General features: G+C 36.5%; 1 protein-coding gene across 6 annotated transcripts in view; it reads right to left on the reverse strand.

The window, feature by feature from the left end:
* Nucleotides 1-16,127, reverse strand: part of TANC2 (tetratricopeptide repeat, ankyrin repeat and coiled-coil containing 2) — a 313,462-nt gene that overhangs the window by 61,393 nt on the left and 235,942 nt on the right. For all 6 annotated transcript variants that reach the window (XM_028519226.2, XM_036033534.1, XM_036033532.1 and 3 more), the window contains 3 exons: nucleotides 14,833-14,966; nucleotides 6,482-6,713; nucleotides 1,941-2,107 (listed from right to left, as the gene is read on the reverse strand). In XM_028519226.2, coding sequence (XP_028375027.1) covers nucleotides 1,941-2,107; nucleotides 6,482-6,713; nucleotides 14,833-14,966 — 533 coding nt within the window. The remainder of the gene's footprint in view (nucleotides 1-1,940; nucleotides 2,108-6,481; nucleotides 6,714-14,832; nucleotides 14,967-16,127) is intronic.

Here is a 16,127-nt window from a genome sequence, read left to right on the forward strand (position 1 = left end):
TCTGCTCTACCAAGTCATGCTTAAAATGTCTTTTGAGATTGCCCATGGCATTATGTAAAATTATAAATGAGGATAACATCTCCGAAGTATACATTTACTAAAACTAGTCAGAGATTGTGTTCCTAGAAGTTTCTTTTATTCATTCTTCATCTTGAACAATCAAGCTATTGACTGATAATGGTAGATTACATAATATTTACTTGTAAAGATGTATTTCTGTTGATTCATCCACAACCTTTAATTCAAATGACTTTGTGATTAATAACAAATACTTGCAAGGTAGTGGCCAGCATTAGAAGTATAGTTTTTGATCAAAGAGGGCAATAAAGTTAATTGGTTATATGCAGGAATAATCCTAAGTGCCTAGTAGGGGAAAAGAGAGGGAAGCAAAGACTGCTTCCTGTACATTAGCAATTGTTATGAGAGGGTTGCATCAAAATACAGTAAGTCCTCAGTTAACTTCATCAACAGATACTGCAACTTTAAGTGAAACAACATATAATGAAAGCAAATTTTACTGTAGGCTAATTGATATGAATAAGAATTAAGTTCTCGTCATCAGTGTTAGAGCAAACCAACATCAAAAGAAATGACGTTATTTGAGGACCTGCTATTGTGGGATAGGTATGTAATATGTGAGATTTTAATGTTCATCAAAAAGGTAGATTGTTAGGGGAAAAAAGGTTGAGAAACCCTGTTCCAAACCAAGTATGAATAGGTAAAGAATACATAAAGAAACAACTCAGCTACAGTGAGGATGGCAGGGAAGGTGGGGTCATTTATCTTTAGACCACACGTCTTTACAGGCTCAGTTCCACATTCCTAGTCCTTTGTCCAGGCCATTAAGTAAGCAGTGAGTGATTAGAGAAGGTAATTAAAAAAATATTATCTCTTAGTTGTAAGTAAATTTAACCTCAAACCTTAATATTAACCTCAAACCCAGTATGTCTTAGAGAAAGGCACGTAGAAGTCCACCATCATGCTATAGAAAAGTTGTTCAGGTAGAGGCAGAGGGAGGAACTAGGAAATCTGAGTCTAGATTGTATTTAACTGACTTCAGCATAGCAGTAAATGATAAAACAAGCGAGCAAAATAGAACCAGAGACATGGAAATAAAGAACAATCTGACAGAGACCAGAGGGGAAGGGTGAGGGAGACAATGGGGGAAGAAGGGGAAGGGTCAAGTCAAGGAACATGGACAAGGACAACGGAGTTGCAGGGGGAGGGCTGAATGTGGGAAGTGGGTAGGTAGGGCAGGGGAGAGCAATGGGGGGAAAAATGGGGGCAACTGTAATTGAACAATAATAAAAAATTAAAAAAAAAGTAAAAGTCAAACAGTAAATTGGAGTATTAGAGACTCTATTGGCATTGCTGTTTGTCCTCAGGAAAGTCTAGAAAAGTGGACACCTTTTTTTCATGCTATTTTGAGCGACACTTTATCAAAACTTATCCAGAGCAATAGGAATGGGAATCTGAGCTACGAGTCATATTACAGAGAATGCTCTCTCTAGATCACATCTCTTACCAGGGTTCTAGGACAGTGGTTTTCAACCTCTTTCCCCTCATGCACATGTAAACTAATTACTAAAATTTTGTAGCACACCAAAAAATATATTATTTTTGCCAATTTGACAAAAAAATAGGTACAATTTTGATTATTCACTTGATGACTATTGTTGTACTGGCTGTTGTCATTTTTTAATTTGACAATCTAAGGGAAAAGAGGTCAGTGTCCCTGACTAAATAGTCAGGTGTTGCATGTTTTAAGAATTCTTGCGGCACACTGATGTGCCTCTCGTGGCTCACTAATGGAAAATCGCTGCTCTAGGATATGGTAGAGGTTTAGAAAATCTTGTCACTAAAGGAACAAGAACCTAGAACTTTGTCGGTTTAAGCACTCTCTAAGGCAAGTAATTTATGTTCCAAAAGCAAACACATACCTGTAAACTGGTCCTAACTGTTACAATTAGTTTGAGCCAGGAAGGAAATTTTCCAATCATTTTACTCAGAAATGATACAATCGTATCCCCATAATCCGGTTTGTGAAATTCTGCTTCATTTAATCCATCAATTAAGATGATGAAATCTTCATCTGGAATTTTTCTCTCTGAGATAGAAAGAAACAAATTACTTAATAATTACCATGTGGCTAAGAGTTCTTTTTGGATCTTTGATGACACATGTGTTTGGAAAAGAAAATATTAGAAAAGGTCTTTTGTTTGTTTACTAAGTACTCAGGGTACATAATTTATTATAAAGACACAGAATAATTCATTTAGGGAATTCATTTTGTTTTCATCAGGTGTGAAAGCTTTTGTCACATATATATGAAATGTATGTGTCATCATCATTCCCCCCATGCTATCAGATGTGAGATAATCTCAGCATTGCATTTCTGAGAACCTGCACATGGTAATTCACTTTTCTTTTATATTTAAAGTTGAAAAGAATGTGTTGATTTTTTTTTCTGATAGCATTAAAGAGAACAGTATCATATGTTCCTTTGGGGGCTTAAAAAGTCTTGAATTTGAAGTCTAAAGCAGTAGATAGGACTACATATGAATGCGTAGTGTGAAGGAAGGAATGGAGGAACAGAGAAAAGGAATCTCAACTAACAGACAGATTTTAACCAGGCAGTTGGATCACAAGCTCTTACAGAATGAGGAGCCTCTGCGACTATCTCTAGAACAGCTTCAGTGAGACTAGACCCTTGAGTGACTACCCCAGGGGAGAAGTCACAGGAAGTCTGCCATGGTTGTGTGCAGTTCCTCCTGAACTCTGTACTATCCTAAATGGACAAAATCAGTTTATCTTTAGGGCTATGCTGTTGAAAAAGGCTTGATAAGCTATCAGGCTTCTCTTCTCATTAAATGCCTACTGATTCTTAAACTACATTGAACAATTAGAGATTTTTAAAAAATCGCCAGGTTGAATGAATTTTAGTACAAACGAATTGAGTAACAAGTAAAAGTTGCTGGTCAGTAGGCCCCTATAGATTCTGAAGGGAGGAAGGGCAGAGGGAAGAAAGAAGTATGCCTGAAGTAGGAAATAGGTTCTATCTGAGGAGGAAAAAAAGAAGCAGGGAATAAAAGGAAAACTATGGATTTCTGTACAGGATTGGCTCTGTTAGGCTTTAAAAAAGTCAAGACCAGCCCTGGCTGGCGTAGCTCAGTGGATTGAGCGCAGGCTGCAAACCAAAGTGTCTCGGGTTTGATTCCCAGTCAGGGCACATGCCTGGGTTGCGGGCCATGACCCCCAGCAGCCGCACATTGATGTTTCCCTCTCTCTCTATCTCCCTCCCTTCCCTCTCTAAAAATAAATAAATAAATAAAATCTTAAAAAAAAAATTACCTTAAAAAAAAAGTCAAGTCCAAGTAAAAGTCTACATATTTTTGGTCTCACATTCTTTGCATAATTAATAAGACTTTATACTCTCCCCTAAAGTATAAGCTTTGAATAAAGGAACTTAATTTCAATATCCTAAGTACTATAAGTCAGTTTTCAAATTATGAAGAGTTTTAACTATTACTTTCATCTGGTGACTTTTTAGGCAGCAAAATGAACTAGGATTCCAGTTCTCACTATTAACAATGATTATTAATGAAATGGCATTCTACATGATGTATCACTAAGAAAATACATGATTACTTTCAGGAGTCCAAAGAATTAAGGAAGAGAGAGGAGTTGCTTGGCACTAATTGGGATTTACCCACACATGTGGGGACTCTTAGGTTCTTTACTTTGAGGACCGTGGCTCTTGTAAGTGTAATTGTATTTTTAATTTCCATAGAGGAATATTCTAATTGCATTCTGCTGGGCAATATAATAGACCTATCCCTTGTTACTGAGCAACATTACCTGTCCTCACCCAGTGGTGTGCTAGAGCCATCCTGACTGGTTCAAGAGAGACCACTGCAATATTTTCAAGAGCTGGTTGTTAAGCTGGTAGCCTAAAACTGGCCAAGGTGGGAATATTTATTTACACAATGGAAACCGGCAAATGTTACAGGTTCTCCTCCTGCAGCTGTTCGTCAAAATTTACCAGCACACTGCTGTCTCCACCGTTTCAATTACACTTTCCTTAACTTAACCCAGGCTCCTTCATAAGAAAGCAGTGATTTCCAAGTAAAGAAAAAGGGCTGATGATAATGCATACATTGAGATTTTTTCTGGGAAAAACATTTCAAACACATTCTCAATTATAAAGATCAAGAACATTCTCTAAATTATGATTTAGCCTTTTTAAAAAATCCTCACTCAAGGGTATGTTTATTTATTTTAAAGAAAGAAACATCGATTGGTTGCCTCCCACATGCTCCCCAACCAGGAATTAAATCTGCAACCTAGGTATGTGCCTTGACTGGGAATTGAACCCGCAAACTTTTGGTGTACAGAATGACACTCCAACCAACTGATCCACATGGCCAGGGTTGATCTAGACGTTTTAAGGAACAAAATAATTTGTTAGCTTTAAAATTAAATTTTTACTTGTATAAATTCCCAGAAGATATTATTCATCCCATGAGTAAAGTAGGCAATATATCATTTCTTTTTTTAAAAGAATACATGTCCCACTTAAGATAATTACATTGTTCTAAATCTTGTTTTTTTATAAAAATTTTTTGAGACTCTCTTCCTCTGAAGGAGTTACTTAGAAATCACCTATTAATACAGATAATACAATGTATCAAAATATTTCATCTATTAAGAAATAAGGATGGCATATTTATCTATTTTTTAGGATTCAGATGAATAAAGGCAAAAAATTTCCAAATGGCAATAACACTGCAAAACAATAAGAACTATTCCTAAATTTCCTTTTTCTTTGCTCGATGATGAAATCTCTCAATTATTAACTTAAAAGGTAAGACCTTAATGCTCTTTAGATTGTGCCTTTCAAATGCAAGCAGCCTTTAAGAATGCTCCTACATGTTCATTTTTAAACTATTGTGGATTATTTAAACACATACTTTAATTCAGTAGCTTTTATAAGAGTTTACAGACAAATGCAGTTTTAAAAATTGCTACTTACATATTTAAATGTAAGAATATTTAAAATACAACTACTGTCGACTATCACCATTATTTCATAGAATAAAAAGTACTTTAACATTAAAGAAGTAGGAGAGACAATCTATCTAAACTTTACATATAAGTATACGTAAAACTACAACTATATTTATAAACTTGCCAGGGATTCCCCATTGCCCTCACTTACATGTACACTTAACAAATACTTGAACTGTCTTCCTTACTAGTCCCACCCTAAGATACTATGTAGGTACCTGAGAAAAATAAGAATTAGAGAAACAGCATGAGAATAGATGGTAGTAAGTACCAAAGTCAGAACTGAATCACAGTGCATTCTATATATTGTACAGAAATGATCAAAAGTGAAAAGAAAGCTCATGTCTGACAACAGTTTTGTTCAGAAAAGGCACACATTACATGTTCGTTATCTTTCTTTTAGTGATGATAACAAATTAGTATGACCTTTCATTTTATATTAGTGACTGAGAAACTTCAATGTACAGAAAATACTTAAATATATTATGGAGAGATTTCAAGATTTAAAGAAGTCTAGGGTACAGTAAAGCTAATAGGCAGTAGAGATATAGACAGAGATCATCAGAGTTGAGAAGAAAAATTCTGATATCTGAGTGACCCACATGGAAACTGAAATAACTGAAGACAGTAACCAGAGGAACACATTATAATCACTTGTTCTTTCTAATGAGCATCTCCAAAACCCGCAGGAAAGGTAAATAAGCCTCCCAGGAATAAACAAGAATGTTCAGGAATCTCGAGCTTACTCAGATCTTTTTCTTTATCTTCCAGAATTGGCAAAACATTGTTAAGGGGACGAGGCAGAAATGGGTAAAGGAGAAGACGGTTGTACTTAGGCCACAACCAACAACAGAGACGCCGAGGAAAAGAGGAAGAAAGGCATAAGCGTGAGAGGGAGAAGGATTCCATTTTACCCCCTCCTCCCATTAAAAAAAAATCTTTATACCTTTTAGTGGACAATTAAGTGATTATTAGTAAACACCGAGTTGTGCAACCAGGGCTGCCATTTTCTTTGACCTGAAGCGTAGAGCAATAAAAAGCATTAAACACAAAGGCTGAGGAGGTTTCTAATCATGGAAGCTTCACAACACTGAGTTGGAGCCATGGCTTTACTGATTTATTTGAACTGCACAGAAAGGACTGAAAGCTCTACTATTTTTAGTATAAGAAAAATGCATTATATTTGGAAATGATAATGAGAATTTTTGTAAAGAAAGGAGGAAGCAGTACTTCCTGTAGGTATTTTTGTTTTTCAAGTAAAATCTTTTATGTGTTAACTATATACTTTAGGGTATCAGCTATGGAACATTCAGTTTTGGCAATGTGATAAAAAAAAATCACTTCTGGTAAGATGCTCCAGGTGAATGTGGGCTCAAAGCCTTCATCTTTCACCTTCTTTGTACCTCATCTGTACCTTTGTGGAGATTCTCCAGGGGCTCCAGGACTCCCCTCCGGAAAGAGGCCATGGGGTCCTGAACACAGGACCGAAGGCTCAGCATGCTCTGTAGGTGAGGCTCCCGAAGAAGCTGCTCCCGATAGGCCGCCAGCTGGGGTGAGCGGCAGAGCAGGGCAGCAACGTTGTGGACGAATTCTGGCACCAGGCAGGTGTAGGCATTATCTGCTTGGCAATAGTGATAGGCTACCACCTACAAAAGAAAGATGAGAATGCAGACAGGTTTATCAGTAGCAAGAACAATAGCCATGGTTATTATTTGCTCATTCTCTAACATGGTCTTCTGTCTTCCCATTCCTCAACCTTTTCAAGTAAAAATAAAAGCTGCTAACTCAGAACCTGCTTATCTAAGATGAGAAATTTGATAACATTTTACCGTATACATAAGATATCATAATTAACATCAATATTTATAATTTGATAACTGAGTTTTCCCTCTGGGTCATAATAGGAAGCAAGTCTGAGAATAAATATTTGCATTGATCTAATATTTATTCAGCATGGAGCACTATAGAAAAGAATCGGATCTTATGACAAAACATTAGGAATAAAATATTCAGAGAAAAACCATGTTAGTTTCAACAAACACATATAAGTCATCACTAAATTATAGTTCTGCTATAAACAGCCTATGGCTCTGCTATAAAGATAAAATAATTCAGATTTAAGAATTATTAAATATTTTCTGAGCACTTTGAGACAAGAGGATCAAAATCAGGTAACAGGAAGAAGTAAAGGAGTGAGATTTTTGTGAGGTGCAGGTCTTAAATTCGAAGAACTTAGAAATGTATGAGTCTTAGTATTATCTAGGGTATGGGCTATCTGGGTAGAACCTGGAGTTTTAAACTCTGGGCTTCTGTTTGTTTGCATTTACAGAGCTTACTCTTTGCCTAAAGTATAAGAGCAGAGGGTAGTTTAATCTACCAGACCATTCTGTTGTTCGGTAGTACCCACAAATGTGATAGGACTGTGTAGATAACTCAAAATTGGCAGCGGAGATCCAGCTGGAATATATGGAAAGCACCTGGCATGGTGCTCAGCACATAGTATGCGCATAGTTACCTCATCATCATTGCCTTCCTCCTTTTCCTCTTCCTCTCCATCATCATCACTGTCATCATCAAGGTTCTATCTATTCTCTTTTTCAGCCACTAGCTTTGTGCCTATAGGCATTTGAAATTTGTTCTAAGAGCACTCCTAGATATACTACTGGGACTCCAGCTCTTCAATCATCTCTCAGAGAACAGTCATCCATTAAAGTGTCCTGCTTGGAACAGACTCCTAACCTGTAGGTGTGGTCATCCTAGCTCTTTAACAAATGCTGGAAATATCACTTGAAAAAACAACTTGAAATCCTTATCATTAAGCATAAAAAAATTGAATGTAAGAAATGTTATTACATATACCAGCAGAGATGCATTATCTTCTAGAGGGCAGACTCCTTGTAGTACAGGCTTCCTCTGCTAGGTGAGTGTTCTAGTAACCCTTCTGTATTGGTGTACCAGCTGGTGTTGTTGTGAGAGGTTGTGTTTGGCTTCGGTGGATTTTTTTAAATTTAATCTTATTGTCTGTTTTTTCCACTACCATTTAGTCCCTTATATCCCTCTCCTCCTAGCCAGTGAATTTTTTTGAAGACTCTTTCAATGCATTTGTCCATTTCATGATGGGTGATTTGTGAGTGCACCTGCCCATACTGTGGTAAGTATTCGGCAGTTTTTAACCCAAAATGCATGACCCTTGTGCCCCACCCTCCCTATTCACTAGATCTTGCCCCAAATAAATATTTTTTTGTTTCTCCAGATGAAAAAAGTCCTCAAAGGGAAATGTTTTGCTGATGTGGAAGAAGTAAAACAAAAAATGGCAGGAGCACTGAAGGCATCACAATTCATGAGTTCAAAAACTGTTTTGAGCAGTAGAAAAAATGTCTTGATAGGTGTATTATGTCAAATGGAGAATGTTTTGAATGTGACTAAAGTTTAAACATGTAAGAATAAACACATAATATTTTATAAATAAATTCTGGGTTTTTTGGGTCCCCCTTCATATTTTTGTCTCTTTAGGGTAGATTCCTAGAACTGGGATGCTGGGTCAAAAAAATTTTGTTTACTACTGCCAAGTTTTCTTCTAGAAAGGCTGTACTAGTTTTTATTCCCACGAGTATGGGGATGTCTATTTTCCAACAGCCTCGTCAGTAGAATGTATTGGTAGGTGAAAATGACACCTCAGTGTTGTTTTAGTTTACATTTCTCTAATTATAAGTGAGTCTGAATATATTTCCAAACATTTGAGGACCATTTTAAACATGGTGTTTGTGTGTACGTGCAAATATCTCTTCAAGATATTGATTTTTTTTTTACTCAGAAGTTAAATTGTTGGACCACACGACAATTCTATTTTTAACTTTTTGAGGAATCTCTGTCTCATAGTGCTTATTAACTATTATTATCACCTGTTTAACTGCCTCTCTTTCCTGCTAGACTGTGAAGCCATACCTGTTATTTATTATATGTTTGTATTTAATGAAAGTTCAATTAATATTTACTGAGTAAATATAAATGTCAGTATTTTCCATTAGGAAATCTTGGGACATTCAACTGAGTGCTTATTCATAGTAACGGTCCCCAATCAACTTATTAGGGTCAAATTAGAATCAGTTTCATGTGTCCAGAAATGAATTTTGGTATAGAGTTTGAAATACCACCAGTCCTCTGAGACAATAATCTCTGGATTAAATGCACCTGGGCTGTTATACTGTGCCAGACCTACTTCTCTAGGAATTGCAAATGAACTAAGTAAAATAGTTGCTTGTCTTTAAAATTTGTATTTGGTATTGGCCCTAAGCTTCCTGGTAATCAGTGATCTATAAGTGAATTGAAATAAAAATCTGTGGCATGCAGCTATTTAGATCTTGAATTATAACAAAGCTTAACATTACCCAAAACTCACTACAACTAAGTAAATAACAGGGTCCTGATTACCAGAAATGGAAGCATACTATAAAACCTCTTTAATCAAAATAGTGCGGTAGTGGATAATAATGACCACCTCACAGGGTTAAGGTGAGAATGAGGAAATGAAATAACAAATACAACATAAATAGTACCAAGTTCAACACACATTAAACCAGCCTTTCTTTGTCTGGTGAATCCTGTGTGTTCGACCACTTGGAGCTAACTGATTGAAAACCTGGAAAAGCTATCCGGGAAAGGCCCTGAATGAGATCTCTGTGGCCCTCTACTGTGATTATATCCTTTAGAAGAAATATGTAATATTAACTGGAATACATTTAAGAGATGTCAGCCTAGCAAAATCTGTTGCTTCAACTGGAAGGAGTTTCTTCAACAAATAAAACTGTTCTAAAGTTGTGGCAAAAACTCTTCAGTGTTCTCAATTAAGTAGCAGCACAAGAAACAGAGAGAATACTACAAAATAGCAATGACATTGTTATACAAAAATTGACACTAATAACTTCATCAAATCAAGAGGTTTTACAAGGATACTTAATTTTCACACATTAGCTTACTTCATTAAAGTACTAATTGATTTGGAAATCTTATTAAAAAGAATTTCTGCTTACTGGTTTGTTATAGATAAGAAGCAACATTACTGATTTCTGCTCTATGCTTCTACAGTACAAACGTGTACACTTGAACTGTAACATGTGGCACAATTACTGGGATAATATACAATCTTAATCTAAGGGGCCATTCCCTTATACAATGCTTAGGATAAACTTAAAATATCCCATCACTAGGTGCAAATGGGTGTATTTATATATTTTGCTTAAGAAAGAAATAATCATGAAATTTAAAATACGAGGTCTGTCTAGAAGGTATACAGCCATGTAATGTGAAAAATAGAGACATTTACTGAAAAAGATAGAAGATACAAGAAGCATTGTACATAGCAAAATGACACCTCAGTCCCATTCAAAGTAGGCACCTTGGGACCTCATATAGTTCTCCCAATTGCTGTCACTTGCCCTGTCATATTTTCCTGAATTTCATCAATGGCCTGAAATTTCTTCCCTTTCAAAGGTCATTTTAGTTTTGGGAAAAGCCAGAAGTGACAAGGCACCAAATCTGGGCTGCGGGGGCAGAGAGGGGGAGGCACTGGCTGATTTGATGTTTTGCCAAAAAACTGCACGAGACATGATGCATGAGTGGGTGTGTTGTCATGATGAAACTGCCAATCACCAGTTGCCCATAGCTGTGGCCTTCTGAATCATCCAAATAGTTTATGTGGAGTGATGTTCAAAGCTAAATGCAAAATTTGATGCATATTCATTGCTTTACTTGCTCAGTCATTCTGAATGAGGTAGCCACACAGTACAAATGCTCACGCAACGGCGTCTATCACCTCTATTGACTAGTACAGTGAAGTCGTCTTTGTTCACTCATGTGTAATCCAGTCCACTTTCCTTGGCTGCCAGGTTACATCGATGTCATACAGGCCGTTCTCATTATATTAACAATGGCTGGGCTTTTTCTGGACAGACCTCATATGTCCCTTCAGTAAGTATAAACAATGACTAATTTTCTACTTACAATATTTAACATTTTCCAAATATTGAATGTAAACATCAATTTTAATCTAAGGAGCTATTTTTTATACAATGTTTATTGTAAGTATAAAAAAGCCCATCTCTGGGTACAAAAAATTTACTTATATTTTGCTTAGGAAATACACAGTCATGGAATTTAAAATGTGATAACTTTTCAAATAGGTATAATAACTAATATCCCACTAATAATATTTAACATTTTCCAAATATTGAACATAAACATTTTGAAAGTTTTTCTCCTGATGAGTGACAATGTAGGGAAACTTAATTTTCTGAGCTCCTCTGAGCACTCTTCACCATCTGATGTATTATATATTTGTTTGTTTACTGGTCTCCTCCCAGCATGAGAATGTGGGTTACATAACATCAAGGACTGTGTCTGTTTTATTCACTGCTTTAACTTTAGTCTCACATCATAGGTGTCCCAAACATACATTCTAAATGAATACATGCATGGCTGTGATGATGGAAGCTCTCGGCATTCATCTATTTCTAAGATGACATTTATTCTGATTGTTCTAAAGAAGAGGCTGAAGCATTTGTAGGAACTATTTATAAAAAGAAGAGAGATCCTATAAAGTTGCACCGAGTTAGTGATGAATATGAGGGAAACCCTAGACTGTTTTCGTAAGCCCACTCACAGATGCAGGCCTGTAAATGGGGACGATTAGAAATGCAGTTGGAGGAAACATGCTGTTTCTAGCTCTGAGCCGGAGGGATTTTATTAGAATCTTATGATATTGCAGATGACTCTGTTCCTCATTACTAATTAACCATAATAAAGAGACTGCTTTAGGTACTGGAGACAGATATTTTACATTCTGTTCTTCTCTTGAAAATCCTCAAAAAATAAGAGGGGCAATAAGAGAAATGCAAACTCCATCTATAGGGATCTGTACTTATAGTCTCAGATTATAACATATAAATATGGAACCTGTATATATGATTCCTAAGTGACTTAAGAGACAGAAGGAGGTCAAATGAAAGCTGCCTCGAGGTATTAACAGAAGTAAGTCAAATCATCTGTAAAACTTCAGAAAAGCAAAGGAGTTAGAAATACCAGGAACTATGGAAGATGGGGTCAAGGAAGGGAGTTGAAAACACAGGAATTATCTGAAGTTTAATCAGGAGCAGTTAGATCCCCAGATCCCCATTCCCATTCTGCCCAGCAGGTGACTACCTTCCTCGCCACCCATAGGAAAGAGAATTTTATTCATTAAAAAAACTAAACCAAAGACCATCTATACTTAGGGACACCACACACAGAGTAAGTAGAGATAAGTTCAGGACTAAAAACAAGGGGCTGAAGTAAAAGTCTCCATAATGAACGGTGTAACTCCAGCCTTCTTATGCCTAGCTCCAGAATTCTGGCACCCAGGATATATAGCCTCAAGGGCGATTGATGGATTCTTTGCTAAAGAGAATGAACAACACAAGAAAAAAAAAACCAAAACTGACTGACACTGACTTTTGGGAATTTCCAATAAAGTTTGGTGGGTCAACTTAATGCTCTATAGTTGAGATCTCTAGACACACAAATTTCCAAACAGTTTTTCAGTGCCTAATTATTAAAGAGATAAACTGTATTAATAAAACAAGAACAAGATAAAATAAAAGGGAACAACTGGAGAGAGAAAAAAGTTATTAGAAATTAAACCCATGACAGCCAAGAAAAGTTTTTTGTGAAAGTGTTGGAAGATAATGTTGAGGAAATCTCTTAATGATAGATCAAAAACCAAAACAGAAAAACAATAGTATAGAAAACAGGAGAGAAAAGTTAAGAAAACTAGAGTACCAGTATAAATCTACTTTTTGATTAAAAGGAATTGTACAAGGAGAAAACAGAGGAAATGGTACGAGAAAATTATCATTTTTAAAAATTTATTTATTTATTTTTAGAGAGAGGGGAAGGGAGAAAGAGAGGTAGAGAAACATGTATATGCAAGAGAAACATCAATGGGTTGCCTTTTGCATGCCCCCCAACTGGGGACCTGGCCCACAACCAAGGCATGTGCCTTGACCAGGAATCAAACTGGAGAACTTTTGGTTTGTAGGGCAATGCCCAGCCCACTGAACCATACCAGTCAGGGTTGAGAAAATTATTAATAATAAAACTAAACCAATTTCCAGAATCTAAAATATCTTCAGTTTGCTAGGTACCAAGAAAATAAATGAAAGACCCAAAACAATGGTGATAAAAAGAGGGTACTACGAAAGAAAAAAGTTGAGAGGAAAGCTATATATAAAGGATTAGAAATAAGAATATCACCATATTATTTAATAGCAATATTGGAAGTTCAGGAAAATGGAGCAATGTCTTAAAAAATTTGAGGGAAAATAATTTAAAAAATATTTTATTTATTTACTTTTAGAGACAGTAAAGGAGGGAGAAAGAGAGAGACATCAATGTGTGGTTGCCTCTCATGTGGCCCCACTGGGGACCTGGCCTGCAACCCAGGCATGTGCCCTGACTGGGAATCGAACCTGTGATGCTTTGGTTCACAGCCTGCCCTCAATCCACTGAGCTACGCCAGCCAGGGAGGGAAAATAATTAACTTAGAATTGTATACTATGTCAAACAAATAGTGAGTATAAGAATGAAATAAAGTTGCTTTTAGAAACATTAAGTCTCAACAAACTTACCTCCTATGCATTCTTTCTATGCATTTGGAAACTACTGGAGGATGTGCTCCACCAAAGTGAGAAATAGAAACCAAGAAAGAAGACGACGAGGATTAAAAACACAAAACAGGTGGTGAGAATTTCGAGGATGACAACGGGCAGTGGGCCTGGGGCAGCACGGGTCCAGACTGAGCTCAATGGAGGGCTCTGGGGAGGGTGACTCTGGGGTGAAACATGCAACTGATGTGGAAAATTGTACTGAGAGTTATTTTACAAGACTGTTAAGGGTTATGAAATGACTTAGCCTTAGGTCTGAAGAAAAATAAGCAAATTTAAAAATGAGCCATTTCATAAATCCAGGAAAAACAGAACTGCTCAAGAAGGAAATTGTTATCCTTAGTTGTTATCCAGGTCCACAGTGAGCCATATTTGCATTGCAGGAGTACTGAAAATACTACAATATGGATTCAGTAAAAAATCATGGTAAAACTGCACTGAGATGAAGGAGGGAGGAAAGAAGATAAAAGAGCTAAAATCATCCATAATAAGAAGCAATATATAATGTATAAAACTGCTAAAAATAAGTTACAGCAGTATATAAGTGTTGATTAGAAATATGAAGGTACAGATCAGAGAAACAGTCCAAAGAGCTGAAAGTGGCTGCCTTTGCAGAGAGGGTGGGATGAGGGGTGGAAAGAATCGTAGGTTTTTATTATGTCTTTGAGTATTATTTCATTTTCTAAACTATGTGCATGCATTGCTTTGATAAAAATAGAAATCTAAAACACAAACATAAAAATGTTAGACAGTATAGTGTAGCAGGACAAATTTTGAATTAGGAATGAAAATAAGAACTATTTATTATTTATACCGTGACCTTGGATAAACCATATAACTTCACTGAGTCTCAACTTCCTCATCTATTCATTCCTTTGCAACTGTAAGGTTCTGGGTCTGTAATAATAAGGTATTTTTCTAGGAACAGCAAAGAAAAAAACACTTTTCTCCATGTTTTCATGGTATACCTGTTCATATTTTTGTTCACTTTGCCTATGGTCTCCCTACCTTTGCCCCCTTGATATTAAAATGAAACCAGCATGCCTACAACCTGGGAATAGTATTGTACCTGTGAGGCTAGTCTCCGCATAGCTTCCTCCTGCCGCCTGCGCATTTCCGGAGTTCCTGGACAGCTTCCACTGGTGATGGATGAGTGGGCTGAAGGTGGCTGTGTGAGTGGCAGCTCTCTGTTGGCATCCACATCTGGATTAAAAAGATGAGATGTTTGCATCAGACAATCAAAACTCTGAACTAAAGGAAGATTGGTTCAACTCCATTTGTTCTATGATCCAGCAGTTCTACTCCTGGGTATGTACTCAAGAGAAATAAAAACATATGTCCACACAAACTTGTACACAAATATTTGTAACAGCCGAAAAGTGGAAACAACCTAAATGTCCATCTAGGACAGCTTATGAATGGTTAAAATGTGGTATATCCATACAATGGATTACTACTGGGCAATAAAAGCCAATGAGATACTGATCTATGCTACAATCTAGATAACCCTTGAAAATACTACACTCACTTGGAGAAGCCAGTTACAAAAGGCCATATACTGTATAATTCTCTTTATATGAAATGCCCAGAAAACAGAGTTTATATGGACAAAAAGTAAATTAGTGGTTACCTACAGGTGTAGGCAGGGAATTAAGGGGAGAATGGAGACTGGTAAAGGCATGAGTTCTTGCAAGAGGATGGAAATGTTCTAATATCAGATTTAACATAAGCAATCTAATATTGATTGCTATACAACTCTGAATATATTTAAAAAACATTGACTTTAACAGTTTAAAGGGGTGAACTGTATGGTATGTGAATTATAGCCTAACAAAGCTGTTTTTTTTAAACAATTTCATTTGTTTATGCTATTTAGAAAATGTCTTACCTACTACTAGAAAGTACAGAATATATTTGTGAATACAGATCATACTTTAAAATGAGTACCAAAAATAAGTAGACTGTTCTTTGATGGTCAACAGGTACTGAAAAGGAGGAGGAATTAGGGAGGATAGTTCTCTTGTAACTCCCTACCAGCAGGACTAACTGTGCCGTCTTCCTTCCAACTGGCAGAGTCAATTCCCTGGTCACTGGATAGAGTTCTGAAAAACTGCAGAAGAGCAGGTGTGGGAGATGGCAGTGAAAAAAGCTTGAAGAAATGTGTCAGCTGAGGTCAAGTTCAGTGACTGTCACTGTATTACTTCTGTTGTTCACTCCCTGTCCTCACCCCATTCCCCTGTATTTGGTATGTGACTTTGTGGGTAATTAGTGAATTACGAATACCCTGTCTTCTAGCTGTTTCCTTTTAAATATGCCTTCTTTTTTGTCCACATCTTTCCTTTCTATTTGGCATTCAGAAACAGT

Source organism: Phyllostomus discolor, chromosome 8, assembly GCF_004126475.2.
Source record: "Phyllostomus discolor isolate MPI-MPIP mPhyDis1 chromosome 8, mPhyDis1.pri.v3, whole genome shotgun sequence".
NCBI lineage: Eukaryota > Metazoa > Chordata > Mammalia > Chiroptera > Phyllostomidae > Phyllostomus > Phyllostomus discolor.